We start from the raw sequence: 12392 nt of genomic DNA on the forward strand, positions 1-12392 counted from the left end.
CTGTATATTATACACGGTGTGTTGTTTTTTTCACACAGGTGGCGACTGCACATAAAAGCTCAAAAGTTCTGTTCTCTTGGCGGGTTGACAGTTTTCTCCTGCTTGTAGCTTTTGCACTAAGACGTTTTTGGGTCGACATCAGTACTGGAGACACAGAAATTAAATGTATGACTATATTTGCGGAAGACAATAGATCTCTTTCACTGCAGACATTGAACTGTCATCATGTACAGTTGTAATAATGATGACATACATGAGAAACATTAATGGTACAGAACCATGATGGATATTATTAGTAACGTCCTGTGCATTTCTTACTATGACATTTAAGTTAAAGGAAGGACAACTTCTATCACAGTGAGTGTTATGTGTCTGTGTTTTGTGGGAGGGGTAAGGAGGTGGGGAAAATAGACACACAAGACTCCGACTGACAATCTGTTTTGTGTTGTGGTGAAGTGAAGATTTTGTTGATCATTCTGTCTTTCTGTCCTCTTTTTCTCCAGGGGTCCCTCGTCCATCGGATGTAGCTCTTGGTGCTATCTCGGTTGAGGGCCTGTCAACTCCTCCCTTTCTCGCTGCAGGCCTGTTCCAGCCGTTGCAGTGTGGGGAAGCCGTGATAAGGTTATCAGACAGCCTCCACCGCCTGGTTCACTCTGGAGGAGCCTGCTGCCCACAGATTTCACAGCCGGCCCCCTTCTGCTACCACTCAGTTTGACTTCTCACCCAGCACATCCCTTCTCCTGTCAACCCTTCTCAGCAGCTGGTTGTTTATCAGTTGGAGAGGAAATCTGTATGTATGGTCATATTTGGATGTGTGATGTAAACATCAGGCCACACTCTCAAAGTCTTGTCATTTTCTGTAGTCAAAATGAGAGATTGCAATCAGTGATTTCTTTCACTGCACTCCAGTAGTTTTTTTTCTCATTTTCTGGAACCAGTTCAGTAAAGTGTCTATTTTGCTGCCCTCCTGGAAAATTTGGAAATTTCAGTTTTAGAATTTCAGTTTCATCAGCAAACCAACACAGTACATCCATGATAATAAATGATCATTGAGCAACATCATGTACAGTATATCAGACATTTATTCTGAGTGTGTATACCAAACCAGGACGTCCCAGACAGTTAAACAGTTACCTCTACTGACATGTTTACTTAGCAGGCTAGACAGACATGCCAATAAAATAATCTTTTCCAACAAAATACAATTGTTTGTGAGGATCGTTATATTGTCAGCTAGTACTTCATAAATAGTTAGCTATCTTATATTTTAAGGCTTCTTATATTACTTTCTTACTTTATATTTTTGCTGATTTTAATAAATCTTTTAGGTTATCTTCCATAATCTGACAGTTAAATAGCTATTTATTAGATAAATTGTGGTACAATTTCACCTATGTTAGTTTGCCTTAATACTGTGATTATTGCCATTTTTATTTTTATTTGCTTTGTTATTGACTCGACGTCATGGTAAATGAGAGTCACCCTCAATGATTTCTCGAGTATAAATAAAGGTTAAACAAGTTGACAAGGAGAACAAACCGCCATTAAACATCACAATTTATTTACAGTATTTTAGACTCTACTTATAATTCTGACAGGTTGAATGTAACTTAAAAGCAGTATGTTGTTTCCTACGTGTAAATTAAATGAGCAGGTCCCAGAAAATACAACCACATGAGAAGTTTAAAGATGTTTTTTTTCTCATCACTCTTGGATAATATTTTGTAGGTGTGGCCATTCATACGTCACTGTTGCACTTATCTATGGGAAGACAGGACCGCAACACTGTGTCGCTGGCAATCGAATAGTATCACACCCCCACACTGTGTGACAGCAGTGGTTGTGATCATACAACACCTTCCTGTGTCCAGTCATTCAGAGGAAATCTGCTGACAGATTATTTTTCTATTTGGATTGCTCTGTCAGCGATGGATCGCCGGCATGTCATTCAGCACTGACTTTATGAAAATGTCACAGTTCTATTGCTTTCTTGTGTTTATCATTATAATTTAAAAATACGGTTTTGTCACTTAACAACACTTTAAAAGATTTAAGTGATGCTCCTTGCAATGCACTATTATATATTTTCATCTATTAATTAATTTCTAGGCCTACTTTACTTTACGTTACATAATTTTTTTACCTCTTTCCTCTGCTGCTTTCACACTTAACACTAATTGATCAATGAACTAATTAACACTAATTTTGATTAGTCTTCTTTAAAAGCTACATCCTGAATTCAAATTACAGAAAGTTTCCAATATTTGATATTTGGGCTTTCATACTTCTGTCATATTGTTTTTGTGTACTGTTGACGTCAATGAATCCACACATGGATGTTGGATGGATTGGTGATTCTAAATTGCCCGTAGATGTGAATGCAAGTGTGCATGTGTTTCTGTCTGTCTTTCTGTGTTGGTGTGGAGACCTATCCAGGGTGTCCCCTGCCTTCACCTGTGGATAATGGATGGACGAATCCTAAATCTCTCAATCGGCTGAAACTAAATCCTATTGTATGTAGAAACAGGAGGAATGGGAATGGTTGTCCATGTCCAAAACCGAGCCAGTTAGGGAAACAACTTGTGACAAAAGGTGTAACCGGTATGTTTCAATAATAAATAATGATTCAGATTCCAGTGACATTCCTTTGACACAGTTACAGATCCCCACACTTCTCGGGGATCTCCCTCTTCGTCATCTATGAATCTGTCATTGATGCATCTGGCATGTTAAGGCATCCTTCCATCCTGCTGTGTTTCCAAAGAACTGGCCAGGGTTTATTTGCATAGAGCCAATTTGCAAGACAAATTCGACGCCACACTCTGTATCTTACTGTCTCTGAGATAGAGGCCCATACTGTAAAGTTGCATTTGCATTAAGGTGTAATTTATCTATGACAAGTCTTGATTTTTTTTTTTTATTCACTGGTTTGGTTCTTTGTTGGATGGAACAGGTTTGGTGGACTGTGTTGTTCTGGTATCAGATTCTAACACGATTGTTTAAGCAGGAACTAGAACTCATGAAAGAACATGTTAAAATATAACGTTGTTGACTGCACACACGTGCAGGATTTCTACACACCCCTACATGCAGTTTCCAACCAACTCTATTTCATTACAGTATTTCTGACTGCTTCCTGGTGAGGCCTGATACAAGCTGAGTCATCAGAGAGAAAGTTCAGTACATTTGTAGCATTTAGGATACCACAACACCTCAGGCACCACGGATATGCAAATTCACAAAGACTAGACAACCAATGAACACCCCAATCACAGACAACTGTTTTGTCTGGGAACTGTGTTACAAAATCAAAATGTCTCCACTGAGTAACGCTTCTGACACCCATCAACCTGCACATCCGTGAAGGAAGGTGCATGCAGATAACCAACATTTCCTTCATCCACCCCCTCCACCCCCCCACCCCCACCCCGTTTTTCCCTAGACTACCTACACAGCAGCGCCCCTCCCCTTTCAGGACCCATGTCCTGTTTGTTTAGTCCCACCCAAGATGATCTGTTGGTTACCTGTGCAGGATTTTTGATTCGCTCTGTCTCCTCACATCAGGGTGCAACAGCAGCAGGTCTGACTGTTGTAGGATTACGACAGACCCTATTGCCTTGGTAATGTCACAAAAACTTTGCATAAATAGGGACCTCAGATTTGTTTGCCAGACAGTAAGTCTCTTCTCATCCCTTTATAAACACTGATTTCTGCAGCAGTGACATAAAATACGCAGCATATACTTTTACATTTTAAAGTATGATCTCATCTTTTAATTTGTAGATTATCTAATTATGCCAAAGAAACAGAAGCCTGGAAATGAATCATATCTAGAAGCCAATGATCTTTAGTTGCACAGTTGGGAGCGAGTATTCTTCTATCAGTCTATCAGGTCAATTCAAAAATATGTACAACAACTTTAGTTGTTTATTACCATGTACCATGTGTTTTTGCTGACGGTTAAGTTCTCCTGTAAGTCACAAGGTTGAAACCATTTAGTGGGCTTCGTTGTCCTTGAAATTGCGACAGGCCAAAGCGTCAACTACAGCAAAACGTGCAACTGACACACCTAGACATCGCTTCGTAGCTATCTCAAGTTTTTCTGTCGTGAATGGGCGTGTTTATATCAAGTTTTGCCATGATTCTTGGGTCGAATCCAAAGGAAAGCCCCCTTCTCGTGGCATTCAAAAAGTCGGAGTTAAAATTGTTCTTGAAGGCCTGAGTTCACGAGTTGTGACGTGTTTGTTGACGTCAACAGAAGTTAATTTTTCATCGGATGTGAAGCTAATAAATTTCTAATTTTAGTCGCGTAGAGTTTTTCTTCATACCTTAAATAATGCATCCGTAGAAAGTGTTGATGTCCCAACTTCCTAATCCATTCCCTCTGTCATGATGCCTTTGCATTTCCTGGACTACTTACCTGCAAGCTTGCTGAAATATTAGCCTCTTTGGCGTGTAGACGCCGTCCATGTTGCCATTGCTCGAGCAACAGTGTTCTAACTTATTAACCACTTGAACAAAGAGCGTGCCTTGCACACGACTTGGCACGTCGTAACAACTAGCTCGAGTTAAATTATGAAAGCAGCTTAATATTATCATGCTAACGTGCTCACAGTGACAATGTGAATATTTTGCAGGTAGCTACAACATTTATGTTACAGTCTTAGTTCAGGGTCTTTGTTAGTTTGCCAACATTAGTTAACATTAAACACGATGAGCTAATACCAGACCAAGTAATGCCTTCACCAAGGCCTGAAAAGAGGCAAGAAGGATGATTTAATTAGTCCTTATTCTTCTTCTTCTCTTCTTGATGATAACAAAGGTCTCGTTCGGTGACTAAATTTCGTAGATTCCAATTCACATCCACCACTAGCTACTTAGAAAATGTCCATGTTACATCTGCTGTTCCGGCCGTGGTTCCTCCAGTTCTTGTCAGATTTAAAAGGCGCAGGTGATGATTTGATTTGCCTTGAGCAGCTTAATGTCCTAACAGGTTTTGTTGTTTGAGGAAGGAGGCGAGTCTTCGTTAGAGTCGCCATTTGTTTGTTGAAGTAAATCCAACAGGCTGACTGGGTGTGGTGACGGTTCGGCTAAGTAATCAATCCCTGTTCCACAGCCTCTTATTAATCTCTGTATCCCACTGGACTCAATGTACTGTGAAGGCCAAGCAGCTCCGCTGAATATATGCAAGGGTGTGTGTGCCAAAATGTATTATGGTCAGCCTGACAGTTTGTGTAATTCTGATTTTTTTTACTGAGATTATGGAGCTGCTTTTTGCCTCTCTTGAGACTGCAGAGCGTCAAACAGGATGGCAAACAGTATCACATGGTTCCAACTTTCCATCAGCCGCTTTCTAGTCAACTATCCAAATAGGTCTCTGGCCTCAGATTTGCATGATTTCCAGGTGTGATATTTGAATGCAACATTACTCCACTGCACACTGTCTCTGGGCCCATGAGAGATTTCCACCAGAGGCCACAGTCCTATAATTATTCCACATCCTGCTCTTGCAGGAGAGCGACTCAGTAAAACACACAGAAAGAGGCGAACAAGGAGAAAAAGAGTGTTTACTGTGCTCATCGTAGACAAACACGGTTTTACCTTGTAGCGACAAAGGATTGTAGATTGTATTTCTTTCCATTTTATTTTAAAAGAATGACCAAATATTTTCCTTCTCAGATCATCCTTTATTTCAGCATTTACCAAATCAAGCATATTTTACACATTATACAATAATGACTCTAAATGACACGAGCACAGCTCCCATTCAGTCATGTAAACACATCTTCCAATAAATTAACAAACACATTTTTATCAGCTACTCAATTTCTTTACTCTTCACAGTTTTCTTATTCCTGAACTTTATTGGTAAAGAACATCCACTATTTACATTACATTACTTATTGCTTTAATGTAAATTTATGACACATGAACAGACACATAAGCCCGGGTTTCGTGCTCACTTCATGCCGTGCTGGCTCTCGTGGTGCCTGCGGAGATCCACCTTCCGCTGGAAGCCTTTGGAACAAATGTCACACCCAAACGGCTTGAAGCCTGTGTGTTTCCTGCTGTGGGTGATCAGGTTGGAGCTCTGGCTGAAAGCTTTCCCACACACTTGGCATTTGTGGGGCTTCTCACCTGGGAAACAAAATGCACAGATCATTTTCAGGTGAAGTTTCCTTTTCACTGTTTCTGCCAAATCAGGTTTGCCGTCATAGCTAAAAACAGTGTTTTTGCCATAAAGATTAAGTTCACATGTATGTCCATTAGAGAAGAATCATGTCGTTGTTCAGATTTGTCAAACACAGGCAACAAATATCAACTACACAGGGTTCCTTGTACAGGGCTCTATGTCAAGCAGGAAAACCCGATATGCAAATGAACAGGATATTTGTTGAAGCTTCTTTTTCTGATTTATCAGCAGTTATCTTACTCCTGGAAATAATTCCGTCATGCACCTGAAAAGGAGATGGTTACAGCAAGAGAAGTCATGGACAGCTTCAGTTTTGTATTTGTATAACATAAATACAGTATAGCCACCCGGTGTAAATTATTTAGGATGTGTACCGGTGTGAATGTATGTGTGCTTCTTCATGTCAGACTTCTGGTGGAACCTCTTCCCGCAGTATTGGCAGGGGTAAGGCCTCGTGTCCGAGTGGATGAGCAGGTGCGTGGAGAGAGTGGACGAGCGCTTGAAAGATTTCCCACACATCTTGCACTCGAAACTCTTTTCCTGATCGAGGACAAAAGCACAAAAAGTGTTGCACAATCATCAGCGAACATGTAATACATCAGAGAAGTTGGGCTTCGAAACTCATTCCAATTTATTTAGTGGCTGTTTGGGAGCTTTTGATCATAAAACATGGCCTTCATCAACACATGAGTTTGCCCAGGTTTTACTTTTAAAATTCGATTATTTTCTTTTTTCTATCGTCCTATTTTCTTTCATCAATTGACCTTAATGTGTGAACTAAGTTTATTTTCTCATGTTCGGGTAAGATAATCCAAAATCAATGGAAAAAACCTGAAAAATTAAGAGTAGTGCGTTATGTTCCCAAATTTGGATTAATCTTCAAAACTGCAGAATCCCATAATTCACATAAGATACCTACCTACCTACCTACCTACCTTATGGGAATTATGGGATTCTGCAGTTTTGAAGATTAATCCAAATTTGGGAACACATATGTACTAGCTTTTCTGCAAATGTTAGAAAATGTTTAAATCGCTGGACTACCCCTTTACATTGAAATCATTCCTGCTTTACTGTAGAGTCACTGATTTACCTGAGAGTGGATATTCATGTGCTGCTCCAGACTGACTGCGTGACCGAAGGTTTTCCCACAGATGCTGCAGCCAAAAGGTCTCATTCCACTGTGCGACCTCCTGACGTGGACCTCCAGTCCGTGGGGCGTTGAGAATACCTGAAACACAATCAGTAAATCCAGTCAAAAATATGTCTACACAGTTTTATGTAGACTTTAAGTGAATAGGTTTATATACTGAAGAGAAAGAGCACTCGTGACATGAAAAGAAAAGTTACACGACAACCATTAAAAACAAAAACTGATTTGACTTTTATCTTTGTGTGCAGGTGTGAGGCTGACACACGGTGCCCACCTTGTCACAGGTGATGCAGTGGTAGGTGTTGGAGATGGGGGAGTAGTGTGTGCTGCAGTCCAGAGGCTGCTGAGGCGGCGGGCTGCGGCTGATGTGGCTGCCGTACAGATTGCTGGCGTGCTGCAGCACCGTGGGGCTGAAACTCATCTGACGGAGCTCATAGGGGGAAGACACCGGCTCCCAGGCGTACGATGGCTTGTAGAAAGGTGGGAACTCAGCCATGTGAGGCTCTGGAGGGTGCACAAAGAGAGAAAAGAAAAAACATATTTGACCTCTATTATACAAAATATAAAGTGTTTTTGGCTTTAACAGCTCACCAGTTATGTAATATGGCTGTGTGGGAGCCCCAGAAGGTCTGGTTGGCTCTAGGTGAACAGGTAAGGAGCATTCGAGATCTGTGTCCTCCTTCTCAAGAGAGCAGCGATCTGCAGGGGAAGACGGTCCCTCAGACTGGGGCCTGTCTGACGAATGTGTGGTCTGAAAGTCTGGTGAGAAATCCACAACAAATAAAGGGTGACTAAGTCAAGTGAATAAGAACCGAACCCTGCATGTAGCCGCACTAATATGTTTAAATAGGAAACATAGGTTAATGCAAGACTTTAAGAGTCAATTAATACCGAAAACATGTGATTTTCATTTGCCGGAAAAACTTTTTTTTTTTTTTAAAGCTGCAAGCAGCTTAAACAAAACCCGATATCTCCGATATAAGGCTGTTACAGTGCAGCAGTTATTTAATTATCTCATTGGTTGCCTTCCTCACACATTCAGATAAACTAATCTGTTTTGTCAAGCCTTACCAGTAGATACTGGGGCCTCAGGCTCGTCTTCATATGACCGGTGAACATTATAAGACGGGCATCTTTTGTTTTTCACCAGAAATGACCGAGGCATGTTGATCCTACACCAGAAAAAAAGCCTTAGTCACATAATAACATTGCATGTATGTCATTAAAACAGCGAAATATAACCAAATGTCGTAAACAAAAACACACAAAAAGTGCATAATCGGCTATCTTAATCTATAACTGTATAAATATATAAATGTATATGTATAGACCTGTTTATCTATTTTCCATTTCATTGGATCACTCTCTTGCAGGCATAATTTCATTTGATTATCTAAAACATTATCTCAAAATATTTTAATGTAAGTTATTTACTTCAAATTGTTTAACAACACTAACGATTTTTTTTTTAAAATAATTTCAATAAGGACAATTTATAGGCTATAATTTCACAGTTGACATGATGCTATTTTTTATAAATGGGTAAAAGTTTCGCTTTCCAGGCAGCAGCTACTCACCGTTAACTGAACAGCTTTCCGTCCCGCAGAAATAACGAGAATAAATATTTCCTTGTTCTCTGAAACGTCTCCAAATCCTTGCCGTATAAAGTTAGAAAAGCAAAGCAGTGTGAAAGCATCACACTTGTTGCTCCGTCTTCTTCTCCCCGCCCTGATTTTCAATCAGATAATTCCGCCTGGGAATCTGACTGTGGTTTCAACCAATGGAAAGGCCGGACTGCAGGTGGAAATTTGCTTAAAAAAACACGGGGCCTTCGGGACAGTTATACAAAACACAGACAAAAATAAGTTTGGGTGTAACACTCAAATATGAGTTCCTAAATATACTTTTAAAGCAAAGCATTTAGGCTAAGTGCCTTAAACAAGGGTTAATTGATTTGTACTATTAACTGCCTGCTTGCGCTGATCAACAAAAATAGCCCAATCATTTTTACAATTTTTAAAAAACGGTTTAAATCGAAAGATAAAAAAGCACAAATAAAAATAAGAATTTCAAAAACAAACAATGTTTGATTTACAGGATTTACATGAAGCACGAATGCTGTAAGACGGTGTTGTGTGCAGGATTTAAATGGCCATACAGATCCTATAATACTGCAGCACCTCCAAAGATACACACACCAAACCAGTCTAGGAGATTAACCGTATTGATTCTGTCCTTCTATTTTTATAGGAGCATATCCAATGTTCAGACGTGACAGATTTCAGTTTTAATGTCACACGTGTAGGAGGAAATAATGGGCAAATGGCGGAAATAATGGCCATTATTTCCTCCTAAAACTGATTTTAATGTGTAGGAGGAAATAATGGCCATTTGCCCATTATTTCCTCCTACACGTGTGACATTAAAACTGAAATCTGTCACGTCTGAACATTGGATATGCTCCTATAAAAATATGACTCAAGACGAAAAAATATTTTTTTGGGATAAACAGTTTTGAACATTTTAATAAAAACAAATTTAAAAAAAAAAATTAAAACGAAGAAGAAGATTAGGAAATCCCACCAAAATCCATCGAGTTGAGGAGAGAGAAACTGTGGAAACGAAAGTTTGTAAAACGGAAGAAGTTTAAGTGCGACATCTTGTGGACAATCTGTGCACCTGCAATCTTGCCACTGAGTTTTAGGGGACATAAAACTTTACTTGGAAGTTGAAAACTAATTCAAAATATAACACTCGTACAATATGAAGGTAAGGTCTAGTCAGAATTTCTCAACACCATTAAAGTCAACATGTTTAATAACCCTTTTGTGTTTTGTAATGCGTATTTGATTTATGTTTATTTATGCATTTCTGCATGCTAATATGGACAAAAAAGATTGAGTGTCACCATTTAAATATACCTCGATAGAAAGAGTAATAGCCTATAAAATACATTTTACACTTCCTATCCGTGTTTGCAGGCTTGAAGCTGCTGCTGTTTTCACTGCCTTTAGATGGAGCATGTTATACTACTGCAGAACCACAGCTGGAGGTCTGGATGTATAAACATGGACACACATCCAGTCAGTGTGACAAGGTAAAAGGATTTAGGACATTTATCTGATTTTATCAAAGCACAAGTGTATCTTGTACAGGGCTGCAGTGCTGCAAAGACACCTCACAGCTGGCCAGCGCTTCTGTGTGGAGTGAATGTGAGTATGAATGGTTGTTTGTCTCCGAGTCTGGCCTGCCACTGACCGGGGATCTGGACACACTCCCATGACCTTCCAAAGGATAAATGGTTACAGCTGATTGTTGGATGTGCTGTATGTTGAGAAAAGTATGCTGTCAAAATGTGGCATAAATAAAGCGTCTGTAAAAACCTGGTTCTGATTTGCAGTTGTGAATTTGTGTGACACTGTGTCAAAATATCAAATACCACTTAAATGATTTGGGGAGGCTGTGATGGTCGAACGGGTTGCCCACTAATCAGAAGGTTGGTGGTTCGATACCCGGCTCCTCCTGTCCACATCTCTAAGTGTCCTTGGGCAAGACACTGAACCCCAAGTTGCTCCCGATGGCAAACCGATGGTGTGTGAATGTGAACGTGTGTGTCCTGATGACGAGCATCTTGCATGGCAGCTCGGCCTCATTGGTGAATGTGTGTGTGAATGGGAAACAGTGTCAGGTGATCAAGTGCAGACCATTAATTCTCTTTTAGATATTTGGTGAATCAGTATTGATTTAATGTTTTAACATCAAACATAACAAACACTCTCCGTTTGGTTCAATCGTAAGTGTTATTGGCTCTTTCAAACATGCACCGCGCTCACATTTACAACAGCGGGATCAAAAGGAACGCTACAAGATTACAGCTGACTCCTCTCATGTTGGACTTCACCTCGCAGACTCTGTTACCTGACAGAAGACTCACTAACCTACAGCTAAATCGTCATCAGACAGCAGCCAGTTCCTTCCCGCCTCTTTTGCTCTCCATACCCGCTGTTCAGCTGAAAGCAACCCAAGCCCGCTCCAACGTGATGGACTTCTAATGGACTCCAAAAAATGGACTTCCAATGTCAAAATCTTGTCCCGCTGCCTGCAGTTTCTGCATTTAGATTCATCAGCCTACTTGAATGCATCACTTTAAAAATGGAGTGAAATGGTGAATCCACTTTCACGCTCTGTTGCACTCCACTCACAATGAAAACCACTTCAATCTTTTACTGATGACGTTACAGTCAGCCGTAGTTAAAATAGCCGTAGCTAACAAATAACCAATTTGGCAACTTTGTTGGTAGATTTAGTGACTTTTCAGACCATTTTAGTCACCTAGTGACAAACCTACGGGATGTTTGGACAAATGTTTGCTGCTTTCTACTCATGAGTCAGCGAGAGTCACACCTCACTGTCTCCGTTCAGTCGGTGGAGCAGTGACTTGGCGCCTTGTGAAATGAAATGAAAACAGATATTCGATCGTTTCCAACTTTCTTTGAGTGATCTCAGCTCAAATCAAATATATCAATCGTCAGTAGCGCATGCCGTCATCTCGCGACGTCTAATGACTTTTCGAGCAGAGTTAACAACTTTCTGTCTGGCCTTGTGTTATGTTTTCATCCTGGAACATTTTGACCAAAAAAACAACAATAGAGTAATCGTTTACTTGTTCCTGTTGACACAAGTTGAACTGATCATTGTAATCGCTGTACTTGCAGCCATGAAAACAGACAGCAGGCCTCGCAGCATGCATTCACCACCTCTGGCAGTTCTCTTCCTCATCCCCCTCTAACATGTTGTTAAATGTGTTCATGTAATTTTCTGCAGGTGTCCATCATCATCTGCCATCTATCAGCAACAATTACCTTGTCCCTTATACTTTTGCCTCAGTTTCAAATTATTTTGAGTAAAAAAAAATAAATAAATAAAAAAAATACTAAAATATAATTTCTACCCCACAATTCATTTTTTTATTTTCCATTTGTAACTTTTGAATTAAGGTTTTTTTTTTTTTTTTTTTTTTTAATTCTGGCATTAATGATCTTCCAT

General features: G+C 39.9%; 1 protein-coding gene across 1 annotated transcript; it reads right to left on the reverse strand.

Moving 5' to 3' along the window:
* Positions 1-5675: 5675 nt before the first annotated feature.
* Positions 5676-9012, reverse strand: gfi1b (growth factor independent 1B transcription repressor). The gene is made up of 7 exons (XM_069159374.1): positions 8924-9012; positions 8418-8518; positions 7938-8105; positions 7621-7850; positions 7287-7424; positions 6568-6733; positions 5676-6138 (listed from the first exon to the last, which is right to left on the reverse strand). Exons 2-7 carry the CDS (start codon positions 8509-8511, stop codon positions 5960-5962), a joined length of 975 nt encoding a protein of 324 aa, XP_069015475.1. The 5' UTR covers positions 8512-8518; positions 8924-9012; the 3' UTR covers positions 5676-5959.
* Between the last annotated feature and the right edge of the window lie 3380 nt (positions 9013-12392).

The sequence above is a fragment of the Embiotoca jacksoni genome, unplaced genomic scaffold (genome assembly GCF_022577435.1).
Source record: "Embiotoca jacksoni isolate LCO1_2020_lvr unplaced genomic scaffold, fEmbJac1.0.p SCAF_10, whole genome shotgun sequence".
NCBI lineage: Eukaryota > Metazoa > Chordata > Actinopteri > Embiotocidae > Embiotoca > Embiotoca jacksoni.

Excerpts from the sequence above, each read along its gene's own strand:
- gfi1b (XM_069159374.1), bottom strand. The coding sequence starts at position 8,511 with ATGCCTCGGTCATTTCTGGTGAAAAACAAAAGATGCCCGTCTTATAAT. Across the intron at positions 7,425-7,620 it reads ACTGCATCACCTGTGACAAG|GTATTCTCAACGCCCCACGG; the intron begins GTGGGCACCGTG and ends ATTGTGTTTCAG. Across the intron at positions 6,734-7,286 it reads ACATGAATATCCACTCTCAG|GAAAAGAGTTTCGAGTGCAA; the intron begins GTAAATCAGTGA and ends GTCCTCGATCAG.